The sequence below is a fragment of the Nothobranchius furzeri genome, chromosome 19 (genome assembly GCF_043380555.1).
Source record: "Nothobranchius furzeri strain GRZ-AD chromosome 19, NfurGRZ-RIMD1, whole genome shotgun sequence".
Taxonomy (NCBI): Eukaryota; Metazoa; Chordata; class Actinopteri; order Cyprinodontiformes; family Nothobranchiidae; genus Nothobranchius; species Nothobranchius furzeri.
In genome coordinates, this window is record NC_091759.1 from 19,484,450 (window position 1) to 19,499,267 (window position 14,818).

The 14,818-nt window shown below is 42.4% G+C and overlaps 1 protein-coding gene across 3 annotated transcripts in view; it reads left to right on the forward strand.

The window, feature by feature from the left end:
• The window catches only part of runx1t1 (RUNX1 partner transcriptional co-repressor 1), a 196,113-nt gene extending 183,234 nt beyond the window's left edge, over positions 1-12,879 (forward strand). For 2 of the 3 annotated variants that reach the window (XM_054745205.2, XM_054745204.2), the window contains exons 6-11: positions 1,003-1,265; positions 2,071-2,168; positions 3,458-3,653; positions 4,391-4,459; positions 11,544-11,734; positions 12,414-12,879. In XM_054745205.2, the coding sequence (XP_054601180.2) occupies positions 1,003-1,265; positions 2,071-2,168; positions 3,458-3,653; positions 4,391-4,459; positions 11,544-11,734; positions 12,414-12,740 (1,144 nt within the window). In that variant the 3' untranslated portion in view covers positions 12,741-12,879. The remainder of the gene's footprint in view (positions 1-1,002; positions 1,266-2,070; positions 2,169-3,457; positions 3,654-4,390; positions 4,460-11,543; positions 11,735-12,413) is intronic. The other variant, XM_015973852.3, reaches the window with a different exon arrangement.
• Positions 12,880-14,818: the final 1,939 nt, after the last annotated feature.

Sequence of the window (14,818 nt, forward strand, 5' to 3'; positions counted from 1 at the left end):
TTCCTTGGTCAAAGAAAACAGTTAAATGGAACAGACTTGCATCACGTGACCGCGGCTTCCACAGCGGTCACGTGATGACTCGTGACACAGGAGATAACGTTATATTTTATATGCATTAGTTTCAATATAAATATATAACCTTTTACTTTTTAAATTGTGTAAAAATGTAAGCGAGTTACTACCCGCTAGCCACTGAAGCTGCAACTACTAAGCAACTAACCAACCATAGATAACTTATTTGGATCTAAAAAAAACATTTTACATTAGTTGACTTACTTTTAAACTTGAAAATTGTCCCCGAAGTAGCTGCCGGCTTCTGATCTGAAGTTTTTTTTTAATACCGCGGTGTATTCTGAGTAATTTTTTACCATGGCTAGGCTACAAGACACCTCCCATATATTCTTGTTCAGCTAGCTAAACGGCTAACAAACAGAGAACACACGCCTCGGTAGAACATGAACATTGGAAACACGTCTTGGCGGCTGCCGACGACGTATCTCCTAGGCAACTGGGGCGGGGCCAAGACATCAAGGCAAGGTTCCTTGGCATTGAGAAACACCCCCTGTCTTTTTCTTTCAGCAGCTAATGCTGGAAACAATTTTCTCCTTGAGCGTGCATCTGAAACTCGTACTTCAAAAACATCGGGTGTTATATGTTTTGGCTTGACGATTTGGCTCTCGTTTTGAAAAATTTGGACACCCCTGCTTTGAAGTTTTATTCCTTGAATGTTATTGAGCGAGAGCCTACTTTTTCTTTATTTTTTCAAACTTGATTTTCTTATTTTCTTTTCCATTTTTTCCGGTTTGTGCAGTAAGTCTAGGCCCAAATCGTGCACAGGTGATCAAATAAAGTCGCTGGCAAAGATCTTTAAAAGCCAGTTGGTGATTTATAAAACTCAACTGTGTTTATAAATACAGATTCAAACGGCATTTATAAATTCAGTTGAACAAGACAGCATTCAAAAAGTGTCTCAAACTTTCTGTTTTCTTTCTTTTCCCTCAGAACCAAAGAGAACGGCTTTGAACGAGAAGGGCCCTTACACCCGGACGTCCACCCCAGCAAACGACCTTGCACCATAAGCCCCGCCCAGCGTTTCAGCCCTTCCAATGGGATCTCTTACCAGCCTAATGGCATGCCCCATCCAGGTCCACTCCCTCCGCAGCACTACAGGCTAGACGACATGGCCATCGCCCATCATTACCGTGACACGTACAGACACCCGGCCTCTAATCATCGAGAGATCCGAGAGCGAGCCAGACCCATCGGTAAGCACCTTTCTCCAGCTTCGTACAACTCAGAAAGGTAGGGGTGCAATTCATGAAAAATGTAGAATTTGAGTGACATCACACCTGTAAACTGATGTTTTGACAAGTTATCAGATTGTCTAAAAATAGGTCGTTTTTTAGTTTAGTATAACTCTGCTTTTACGTTGCCTATTGACAAAATTTAAAAACTGGGGTGTAGTTTATAATCTAAAGCTGAATTGAAACCGAAACTCAGGGAGGCGGAGTCTTGCTGCTACAGCGTCCCAAATCAGACCTGTTCAATAGACGCGGATACGCGTCCATGGACCCCAGAGGGTTAAAAGAAATGTTTTGATTCAGTAATTGTTGCTATTCTGAAATAAACTAACAAGATTATGTTTCTGGTGCCTTTGTCTATTATATAACACTGAGATGTGCAACTATAAGAACGTAAATCAGCCTTTTTTCCAGCTAAACATGTCAGATGTTTGCTGCAGGGCAAAAAGCTCTCCATTGCCACAGTGTTGCAGAATCAAAGCACGCTTTTTCTGCACACACCAACTTGTGAGGAGGCTGTAGTCAGTTTTGTCTAAATATAGAGGAGACATTTACCATGTTTCACCCCGTGATGACAAGAAGTTCAGTCATTTAGCCTCGGGGTGTGGGAGGCAAATGGGGGCTGAAGGGGGGGGGGGGGGGGGGGTGCGAGAGGGTGCAAAATAAGAACGGAACAAGAGAAGATAGAGTAATGTTACATTTATCTTCCCGCTGTGTTGTAATGACGTTATTTCTGTACGTTTCCATCTGCTTGTCTGACTTTCTGCAGGAATGCATGCAGGAGCGAGGCAGGAGGAAGTGATTGACCACAGGCTGACGGACAGAGAGTGGGCCGAGGAGTGGAAGCACCTTGACCATGTAAGAAAAGTAATAACATTTTTATTACTATTCTCTAACATTCTGTCTCTGTAAGTAGAGTTAGGTTAGTTACTCAGTAAGATTAACCCAATAATGACGCTCGATTCTGCTTCACAGCTTTTATTATCTAAACCCTTTCAAGCCTGAAATAATAACAAAAATAACAACAACAATAATAATAATAATAATAATAATAATTTAATCTTCCCTTTATGATTCATCATGCTGCCTCACTGCCACCTAAGATTGACTGATTAGTGTTTGTTGTTAGCCTTAAGGGACACCTGCTGGCTTCATTATTACTTGTAAGTTGCTTTGAACAAAAGCATCTGCTAAATACATGAACATAAAAACAATGTCAACAATAAATTATTTTTATCTAGCTTTATGTAAAAAATATAACAGTAAGGAATAAATAAAATTGTCCCTTTCCACCTGTAGATGCTCCACCGGAGGCAGCAGACATAAATAGGACTGGTAATGGCAAGTTAATGATGAAGGCACTAATCTTATTACTCCTGGATGCCTTAAGGTCTGAAATTATTTGATTTGAATTTGTGGGAAAATATCTACAAGAGGTTACAGATCAAATATACTGAATAAGATTTAAAAATTCACAAAAATTTTAGATACTTTCCCAGACAAAATTTGCTCAATGAGTCAGGTTGTAACATAAATTGGGGGCTCATCCGGGATAGGCACCCCAAGTGAGAATTCAGTGATGCTCTACAAAGGATTATTATTATACAACTCTTTGTGAATGAATAAAAAACACCTGCATGACTGTTAAATAATATGAATAAAATCAAACATTTAAGTTTTTCTAAATAAAAGCACTTGAGCTTCATCAAGTTCCTTTCCAAACTAAAAATTTTTTAGTAAAAATTAGGGAATGAGTTTCACGAAAGCCTTTTATTATTCTGCAACTTCCTAAAACTACATCTTGTGTCAAATTTGTTCTTTTTCCAGCTCCTTGTTGCTGTGATGCACTGATAATCAGCCAGTGACATATTGTGAACACAAATGTATTACTGGATGAAGTGAAGAAACACAATGTCTTCCAGGGAGGTGTGAGCTGACAACCAAATCAGTGTTTTAACAGTGAGAAAGCCTCTGCAACATGGACCTGTAATTCCACCACTGCACTTTGCAGTGACTTAGTGAAGTAACATGACAGATGTTAGCTTTTATTTAGACTTTTCCACAGCTTACACCCTTTGCTGAATTGAAACGAACCCATCCCTTGTGTCTGTGTGTAAACTCAGCACTGTGTCTGCCTTCTGTCACTCCCTTCCCAGCTGCTGAACTGTATAATGGACATGGTGGAGAAAACGAGGCGCTCTCTGACGGTGCTGCGGCGGTGTCAGGAGGCCGATCGGGAGGAGCTCAACTACTGGATCAGACGATACAGCGATGCTGAAGAGCTGAAGAAGGGTGCTGCTAGTGGGCAGTCGAGGCAGCAGAGCCCAGCGGCGCAGGAAAATGCGACACCAGGTCAGACATCATACGTAACATAAATATTAGAAAAAAATACATGGATTCAGGAGGAAAATTATGCAAAAATAATGCCATTTTCAATGTTTTAGGAAGAAATACTTGTTCATTTTGGTCCTTTTGAACTATCTATTAGAAATAGAGAGTACTATTTTACATATTAATTTATAAAACCTTTTTCATAATCTATTTCAGATTAGACACTAAGTCTGGCAGATTTTTCTGTTCTTAAAACCTGCCAGTAGTGTTTACTTTCTGCTTGGAAACAACCACGGAGTTCTATTTAGATAACTGTCAGGTCAAATTGATGATATGCAGTGGTTTGTGGAATATTGTTTCACAAATCAAAATTGAATTGTGGAGATTTGAGCCGTTTTAAATTGACAGCAATCTACTTTGTTGTCAGACTATTAGCTCTTCAATCTTAAATCTTTATTTCCCTGAAAAGAGGTCATCCATGGAGTTATTTACAACAGGAAGCATAGTAGTTATAACTTTGGCATGTAAACACATTTCAAAATGGTGCCCTCAAATAAATAATTGAAAAACAACAGTGAATGGACATGTGTTCCTCAGGGTTTGATTCTGGGCCCCTTTGATGTTTACTTCACAAATGGGTGTTTTAACCACCTTTATGATCAGAGTTAGAAAAAGGAAATGGTGTTGCACTGTACTTAATTGTAAAACCTATTTCTTTGAACTTTAACTGTTGTTAATCTTTAGCTTGTAACCAACAGAAATCCATAGAGAGCTTCTACACCGACCTGTGTCAGGCTACGTTCCTGAAGAGATCTGGAAGAAAGCCGGTGAGCATCCCTCCAATCATCTAACATGTTTGCCTCTGCAGTCTGTACAACTTGTTTCTTCTTAAACGCAATTGACCATTCTAAATTTTAAAAATGCCATATGGCAAATCTTTAACCCCCCACTCCCCACCCACCCCCCAAATGTCATCAAAACAAAGGACTTTACTGACATTAGAAAGGTAAAAAATAAACTCTTTGGTGTTCTGACATGCTTGATAAAAATCTACTTAACAGAAATAATAATAATAATTAAAAATATATAATAATAATATAATAATAATAAAAAAATTCTTTTTTGTAGCTTCGTGTAAAAAAATATAACAATATAACAGTAATGAATAAATAAAATTGCCCCTTGCCAATGGTAGATCTTCCACCAGGGGGCAGCAGACATATGTAGGACTGGAAATGGCAATTTAATGATGAAGGCACTAATCTCAATACTCTTGGATGTCGTAAGGATTGAAATAATTTGATGTGAATTTGTGAAAAAAATCTACAAGAAGTTACAGATTAAATATACTGAATAATATTTAAAAATCACAAAAAATATTAGATACTTTCACAGAGAAATTAGCTCAATGAGTCAGGTTGTAACATAAATTGGGGGCTCATCCGGGATAGGCACCCCAAGTTAGAATTCAGTGATGCTCTACAAAGGATTATTATTATACAACTCTTTGTAAATGAATAAACAAAAACACATGTGTGACTGTAATGAATCAAATCAAACATTTCTGTTTTTCAAAATAAAAGCACTTGAGCTTCATCAAGTTCCTTTTCCATTAGAAAGGTAAAAAAGAAAATCATCAATTTTCTGACATGCTTGATAAAAATCTACTTAACAGAAAAAGCTGTGGTATTGTAATTCTGCTGTGTTTTGATCATATCTCACCACAGACTTTTCAGCTTTTATCTGAGAACATCTGCACTCACATCACAGCTGCCCTGACCAACCAACAGGCATTTTACCTGAGAGTCCGACACTCCAATCCACTTTGTATTCACCACCAGTGAAAGATTATATGTGCCTTTTAAACCTGTTGGAGAAAAGAAATTGTCCCTTTGCTTGACCATGCATGATGTGTGTGATACTCAGAACAAGTAATATGCATTTAAATTGAATTGAGCAACACCATCGGGACTCTGGCTGCTCTCCACTTCGCTCCTTCCCCTCGCCAGCTTTGATCGATCTTCCATCTGAGGCATTTGGTGTGTAATCACAATTCAGTGCACAAGGCGTACATCTCAAGGCACCTGGGTAATTTCCATGACTTCAGGTCTGCGCAGTAGGGTAAAGACAAACTACACTAGTTTAAAACATTTTGCTCTGTCACAACAGAGAGGAAAACACGTCTGTTTTTATAGCAGTGCAGTTTTTTTTCTGATATTGAAAACTGGTTTTGCTTTTGTAATTCAACCGTTTTATTAGACATCACGCTGTTTGTGTTTCTTGTCGGTATGAAATGAAATAGGACCTGCTATTTTTCCATTCATCTGCCTCCCTTTCAGTATTGTTTCCTTTCTCTCTTTAGTGATTTAAATGTGACCCGAGGAGAATTGCAAAATGGGATTTTTAACACAATAGAGCGCTGCCGTGAATACATCTGTTTGAAATGGGCAAAATGTTTACACTTGGTGATAAATATTCAAGCACCTTGCATGGTGTCCTGCCGCTTTCCCACTTCCGCTTACCGCGCCGGCCTCTGGGATCACAATGGAAATGCATAATTTAAATGGAAATTGACCGATTTGCATACACAATTAGTCACGTTATATGCTTGATATGAGCAAACAAAAAGCTATTCCTGTTGCTTTGATGTTGACTTGAAATTCCAGCTTTCAGTATTTATATACAAGGAAGATCAGCCTGAGTTTATTATTAGTTAATACCTGGAAGGCTTTTGATTCTTTTGACTTGATGATTCTTGGTCGCCCAGTCCACGTGTGTTTTGTGGATTTGGCAAAAGCTTGCAACCATGTCCCCCCACAGAACTCTGTGTGGGGTGTTGTGAAGATAGGAGAACCAGGATCACTACTAAGTGTTACTTGGTTTATGTACAACCAAGGCAAGAGCTGTGTCCGCACTCCCTGGTTTATGCTTCTCCGTCAGCTCCGCAAGGGACAGACACGCACGGATTGACGGAAGCGTTTTGCTCTCACACTTCTCCGTCACTTCTCCGTCTCCTGGAGAGCGTTGCAAAGCAATTGCCCGGCAGGATAACAGAGGGCGTAGCGCTGTTCTGTGGTATCCTGTCATGTATCGGTCCAAGATAGTGTGTTTATATTGTGTTTTTTGTGTATATAAGAGACTTTTAACACGGACGTATTTGTCTCTCATTCTCCCACCTCTTCATGCGCTCCCCACCTCTAAACCCACGTTTCCTGTCATTTCCGTCCACAAATAAAACGCTTGCTGCGCATCTTTTCGCTCCTCCAGTCACGGGGGAATTAAACGTTCATATTTTTAGAGTTTTTTCACGAGGTATTCTTCAAGCTTCTCCGTGTCTGCCGCTAGTTATCCTCGGCTCTCTTTGCAATGGCGGCGCTGTAAACAACAGCGGCGTCCTGACCAATCACAAGCTTGCGTAATCCGTCTCATTCGACGGGTGTTTAAAAAAGTGGGCTCGACTCCGTACGTACTTGCTTGCCTGCCGGAGCCCTACGCAAGGACGGATAATGGCGTTGCGTGTCTCCGCACTGACGCAGACGGAGAAGCATAAATCAGGCTTTAGGGTTAGGGCTGGTCCTGCTGTTTGGAAACTTAAAGAGATGTCATGGAGAGGAAGATGCCTCCTTTAGGAATCTCGAGGTGATGTGGTTCTTTTAAAGAGCAAGTCACCCCCTACCAGAGTCTTACTCACTCCCACTTCCTGTTTGAAAAATGCAACAAATGCTGTTGCCTGGCAGACCGAGAGGGCGGAGCCGATAACAAACAAACACACACACACAGGCACACAACAACACTGAGACATCCTAATGTACCAGCTAACGTCATAGGGTACCTTTTAGCCAGTAGCGATGGCACATTTAAATTAAAATGCAGTGCAGAGTTTTTTCCTGATGATGACGCAACACTGACAGTTATAGGCAGAAGATTTAAATTTTAACTAAGATGCATTAAAGTGGCAAATTATTGACTACACATGTCTACAGCATGATTAGACACGCATGTATTTAGTTTATCAGGGAAACATTTTTGATTTGGGGGTGACTTGCCTGCAACTTCATGGCCTTCGGTGTGCACTAGGGTGGTCTGCAGCTGAGTGTGATGCAGCCGATTCACATCTGGAAAAGGTGCAAATGAGACTGGGAGTGAAGCTCGGCCTCAAGTGGAAGAGTTTAAGGATCTTGGAGTCTTGTTCACAAGTTATGTTGGAATGGAGAAACAGATAGAGCTACAGTTCAGGACTGTCTTTGGTTCAGGACTGTCTTTGGTTTTGATGGTATTACTCCAGTATGAGTAAAGTAGGAGCTGAGTCATCATGTTCCAACTCCCATCTGAGATTTACATAAAAAACAAGAGTGAGATTCTGAATGTAAGCAGGCGAAACAAGCTTCCTTTGCAGGAGTCAGTCAGTGTGTTTACATGCAGCCAGTAACCCTTTTAATACCCAAATATTCACAATAACCCGGTTCCGCAGGTCCTTGTAAACATCGCCAAAAACCCGGATATGCTCATAACCGGGTTTTTAAAAACCCGGTTACTACACCTGGGGTAACCCTTTTCTAACCCGAATGTTTGGTCGTGTAAACGCATACCGGGATATCCCCATCAAAGCGTGTGTTCTGCGCATGCTCTGTTCGCAAGGAATCTTGGTCTTTTGAGTAGCGAGACGTCTTGTACGCGCCAGAACACCGGAAGTAAACAACAAGTTGGGAGCAACATGGCGAGTCGCGGCACAGCACCACACTTTGAGTGACGAGGAAACTAAAGCGCAAACAAACGCGGTCGCTATCTCTTCCGAACTGGGAAACATGTTGTTGTTTTCACGGACACCGGAACAAAAAGAACTGGAAATGAGGCATATTGCGTCTGGACGTAGTCCATACGTCCTGACGCTACCCCAACGTCCGCATTTAAATCAGGTTATGCAAGTTAGAGGTAACTCTTTCTATTTATGCTTGTAAACGGGTTATTCTGATGAACTCAGAAACCCAAATACCGACCTTAACCCGATCATAACCCGGATATTGGCTGCATGTAAACATACTCAGTGTTGGAGATAAGGTGAGGAGCTCTTTCATCCATGGGACCTCATAATAGAGCACTGCTCCTCCTCCTCCAAATGAGTGCACTGAGGTTGTTCAGTAATCTCCTGGTCTCCTCCCTTTGGGTACATCCCATTGGGAAAAGACCCAAAGGAAAACGCAGAACTGGGATTTTATACATTTTTGCCTCGGAAGGCCAAAAATGAAGATGAACTGAATGATGAAGAACTGACATCAGATAAGCAAATCCATTATTACAGTCAGAGTAGTGGAGTTATGAAATGAGCAAGTTACTTTCATTCTGAATTTGATCATTGAATTCTTAAAGCTGCAGTAGGGTTGGAGTTTTGTTTCAGTGGAAAGCAGAGGCAGCAATCTGTTCCACGGCACAACCTTCAGACAGATAATTACTGTCAAACGAGACTTTCCAGGATTTTCTGAAAAGAACTTATTGTGTTTAAAATGTCAGCCACTCATGAAGATGAGTCAGTCCCTTTGAAAGGGCAACAAAGGATCAAAGTTGTTTATTGCCACAAAAGGCACTCATTTGCATAAATTAAACTGTAATAACTCAGTTTTGAAGGCAAATGACATGTGAGCAATGTTAACTCTTAATTGCCTGATGCATACAAATACTATAAAAATAAAACATCTACTTTTATTTAAATGTTTCTTTTTGAGCGAGATGAGCTCTCCATCTGTGAGGCTGGATTTGATTGGAAGATAAGCATTAATGAGTACACCCCACTACATTTGTCAGAAAACCTTTGGTTTCCTTTCAGAACCGACATTTTCTCTCAAACTACAAAATACTCCGCAAAGAAATGCCAAGAAAGCAGAGCTGGTTTGTGGCGATGAGCGCTTCCACTTCTGGGAGGCTGGCGCCAGTTAAGTTAAGTTAAAGTCCCATTAGTTGTCACACACACAGGTGTGTGTGCGAAATTTGTTCTCCGCAGTTGACCCATCCTCTGGGGGAGCGGTGAGCTGCAGACACAGCCGCACTCAGGAACTATTTGGTGGTTTAACCCCCCCAATCCAACCCTTAATGCTGAGTGTCAAGCAGGGAGGCATCGGGTCCCATTTTTTCAAAGTCTTTGGTATGACCCGACCAGGAATCGAATCCCTGATCTCCCAGTCTCAGGGCGGACACTCTACCACTAGGCCACTGAGAAAGGTCAGAACGAGATCAGTCGTGATGCATTTTTCCCAACCGTGTCCCAAGAATGTCCTCGATTTTTGTTAAGTGTCCAAAAAAAACATTAATTCAGGGATGAAAACAGCTTTGTAGACTTTGATCAAGCTATGTTGTGAGAAGGTTCTTGAGGGGCAGAATGAATCCAAATGCCTATCTCGTCATGAGAACCATTGGTGTTATTGACACCTATTGATCTGCATCCCAGTAGATGGAAATGTCAAATGGTTGAAGAGGTGCGCAGGATGGGATTGAGACACAATTTTGTCTTTCCAGCAATAACCACCAGGTTGGTGCATATTGTGAATAAAGCATAGCAAATGGTAAATGGCCTGTATTTGATATAGCGCCTTCTAGAGTTCTTGAAACCCCCCAAGGTGCTTTACAACACAATCAGTCATTCACCCATTCACACACACATTCACACACTGGTGGGGATGAGCTACAATGTAGCCACAGCTGCCCTGGGGCGCACTGACAGAGGCGAGGCTGCCGAGCACTGGCGCCACCAGTCCCTCCGACCACCACCAGCAGGCAATGTGGGTTAAGTGTCTTGCCCAAGGACACAACGACAGCGACAGACTGAGTGGGGCTCGAACCTGCAACCTTCCGATTACGGGACGAACACTTAACTCCTGTGCCACCGTCGCCATTAACCCTCCCACTGTCCTAATGGGTGACCCCGCGAGGAAAGTTGACCGTTGAGCAGGGTTGATGGTTTATCCCTTGGGTCCATGTACCAGGGGTGAGGAGTGAGCACCGCCTCACCCCTGCCATGCCACATGGACCTCAAGGGATAAACCACCAACCCTGCTCAATGGTCAACTTTCCTCGCGGGGTCACCCATAAAGACAGTGGGAGGGTTAAAAGGAATAAGCTTGGCCCTTGCCAAATGCAGCGCAAAAGACATGTTTACTATGAAGCCACTTGTCCCGTTAATGTGAAGAAACTTCGTATTCTTCAGTTACAGAGAACATTCAGTGCAGGATATTTAGTTTTCTTTTAATCTTGTTAAATTTGAAAATAATTACGGGGGTTTTCTATGGACGACTCATGCTGGGCCATGATGGGAGCCAGGGATGTGTATTGTTGAAATTCTGGCGATACGATACATATCACGATACAGGGGATACGATACGATATATCACGATATATTGCAATACATCCAGTCAGACGTTACAAGCAATTCTTTTTTACTGAATTTATTGTAAGAATGCTCAATGAACAGTCCAAACTGACACGTAACATGTTTAACATGAGGTATCTGACCATGATGGAGGGATTTACATTTCAATGGTGGAAATAAAACCCGTTGCACACTGCTGCCAACTAGCAGGTGGCAATTGAATTGCACAAAACGAAAAGAAAATACACAAATGTTTGCATGTAAATTCTTTCAAAGATTAGATACATGGCTTTTGAAAATTGATGTAATAAACGCAGGAAAAAATATCACGATATATTGCCATATCGATATTTCCGATACACGGTTTTTGAATATCGATATAATATTGCTGGAAAAAATATCACGATGTATTGCCATATCGATATTTCCGATACACGGTTTTTGAATATCGATATAATATTGCTGGAAAAAATATCACGATGTATTGCCATATCGATATTTTCTTACATCCCTAATGGGAGCCCTGACTCCTTTTGTCCCCACTGTCTTTGCAGAAGAGGCGGTGAATGAAGTGAAGCGGCAGGCCATGTCTGAGCTGCAGAAAGCAGTCTCCGAGGCGGAACGTAAAGCTCACGAGATGATCAGCAGCGAGCGCGCCAAGATGGAGCGCACAGTCGCCGAGGCGAAGCGTCAGGCAGCTGAAGATGCCCTCTCCATCATCAACCAACAGGAAGACTCCAGCGAGGTAACTGGTTTATTGCATTTTGAGGTAGGATCTTCTTTTTCAAAGGAGGTTCTGCAGGGTTTTTATTACCATATTAATAAAAGTATCCCAATATAAAATACTGCTAATTACCCGCAGCTTTGAGTATCGTATTTTCTAGTCAGAGGACAGAATCAAGAAAGCAAGGACGCGCCGGCGTTAACGGCATCGCCTTCCTCCTCCCTCTTTGTTCCAGACACAGTAGCCAGAATGTAAAGGAGGGTTGTTACTAATTCAGCAGAGAGGAAGTAGGAAAAGCAGCTCTCCTTTGCTAATGACCACCAGAGACCTTGAGGTTTAATCAGTTTAAGTGAGAGGGAAATGTGTCGCACATCTGACATTAATTGCAGGAGCGACGTTTATGAAAGAGAAGCAACCCGATGGAGGACATTTAGAGGCGGTTTATAACTTTGTTCCTCTGTTTCCTGTGAGTCTGCAGCCACTCCGACATGCTCTCCGCTGTGGTTTCCAAGATAAATGACAGGGTTGAAAGTTTTTGATCCGTCTGTGGTTTGTTTTAAACGTGTAGAAGCAGATGCGCGCCTCACGATGCACAGAACACACATTGTATTTGTTAGCTACTGGCTTGAACGGAGATCATGTGTCGGACTGCGAGTTTGATTTATAGCACGAGTTTTGTCTGTGTCTGCATGTCCATCAGAGCTGCTGGAACTGCGGTCGTAAGGCCAGTGAGACGTGCAGCGGCTGCAACACAGCTCGCTACTGCGGCTCCTTCTGCCAGCACAAGGACTGGGAGAAGCACCACCACGTGTGCGGCCAGACCCTCCAGGCCCAGCAGCAGCAGCAGCAGTCTGGACAGCAGCAAGGAGGCGTTCCCGGGTCAGAGACTCCCGCTCCCATCAGCTCATCCGCCTGCACTCCGAGCAGCGGGACCGGGAGTCCGGCCGCAACCCCGCCTGCCGCTACGCCAAGGTCGTCCACGCCCAGCACCCCGTCCTCCTCCGCCATGGACGGCACACCACGCTAAGAGACTCGCACAGTGCCAAAAAGCTAACCGGGTGTAACGACCAGCTCGGCTCTCAACCCCACAAACAGCACGACTGTTTACATGTCTGCATCGCCTTGTGAGGAATCCGTGATGGCAGTGCTTGGGTCTAACGCGCAGCGCAGTGGTCGGAGGAGGACGACGAGGTTCATTATCAGGTCATATTGACTTGCCATGACTTTAAAGAAACACAAAGATATTCTTTGTTTTGAATGAATGAATTGAAAAACCGACATCCTTTTATTGTTACACTTTTGCTATTCTTGTTGTATGTTTGTCGTCGTACCTATTGTCGGTAATCTTGTTGTCATTGCAGCTTATTTTGGTTTCCCTCTGTAAATATGAAGAGACTGATCTGAGGCAGCCCCGAACCCAAGACCGTTGTGTCTTACTTCCTCTTTTAATTGGTTTTACTTTTCATCCTTAAACTAAAGTTGGTCTGGGACACGAAGAGAGTCAGTTTCAGACATTTTACCTGAAAAACATGACCGGAAGCAGCACTAGAATTACCAACAATACACATGAAGATTGGTATTAGATTTAAATCCTCACAGACTGATGAATAAATGAGTTTCCTGCCTTCACAGAGAAGAGGGGATGGACTGTACCTCTGGCCCTCAGACCGCCATGAAATGGGCAGATGTGCAGCAGATTGCAAGTGGAGCCAGCTGTTCAGCCAATGTTATTTCCCCCTCACTTGTCAAAATATCCAGGTCAGTGGGCTGTGGAATACAAAAACACCCCTCAGAAGGAAGATTTCCTGGACGAGATGCAAAACTCTGCCCACCGCTCACATGAAGGATGAATTGAAAACAATCTACTTTAGCATGCTCTTCCGCTTCATGGGTATCAGAAGCAGTCTGATGAACAGGAAGTGAGGTCACCGTCCTGGCTGCGAGACAGTCAGACCGCCTGGATGTAGCTGGAATCCTGCGGCGTGGAGATTCAACCCAGACGCTACCACATCTCGTTTTCCTAATTCATTTTCTGTAGAAGTCCTGATGTCCTGTGCCATCACTAATGGTTATTTATTACAAATGTGTTGGACGGTTGTGGCGACGCATTGTACCGTAACAGTCACAACTCAAAATCCTCTCAAGCTGGTACAAAAGAGACACAAAGAGGCTTCCCTTTTTTCCCCCCAGAGCTGCTTTTCTGTTTTGTGTGTTGGTGGTAGATTCTCCGTAGTTCCATGAGTTTTATTCCCCAGAACCACCGGAAGAAAAGACACAAGCTAAATCTCAGAGCTGCTACTTGAGTCTGACCCAGATCTTTTCTGAGACCCAGCATGTTGCGTGGAATGCTAAACCTAAATGTTTTGTACAAGGGACGTACATATATGTATTTGCACTGTCAGACATTTTTTTTATTATTGTTTTGGCATGCTTCTTTTTGTTGTCTCTCTAGAGCCATAACTCATCAGATATTTAGTACGTAGTTGTAGGTTTTCCTTCTTTTTGTTCAACAGAGGAGTTAAGGGGATATAAAAGGCCTGTTTCCACTATCGAAACTTCTTGGTAATGTTTTCTAACCTTTGTGGCATGTCTCCATTTCATCTGGCCCGCTGTTTCCCGTGCCACTTCAGGGACCAATTGAGTACCTGAACATGAGTATGTTCTTGGAAATGGCCCGTTAAAGTAACTGGACAAGACTTGGTTAACTTATGCTAGGAATTTGACAAATAACCATAAAAATCAGCCGTAATTTACGCAGCTTTTTTGCCTCCTACAGAGGCGCTTCTGGTCACCGAATGTCACTTTTTACATGACACAGCTCCTGCTTCCCTGAATGGATTAAATTACAATATTCTTTAAAGTAACACAAGACAGTTTTTTTTTACTTTAAGCTAGAGCTTTAACATTAAACTCAGTGATTTTTGAGTTAGAAAGTAGACCGGCTTCATATCTGACACCACTCTGCAGCCCTCTGCTGACCAAAAACCACTCTTGATAGTTTTGTGGAGCAGGTAGGTGTCCTAGGGGTTACCTGTTTAATTGCTGTTAGCTCTAATGCTAGCACTTAGCATTTTCAGTCCACCAATCTTCAATAAAAAGCACAAT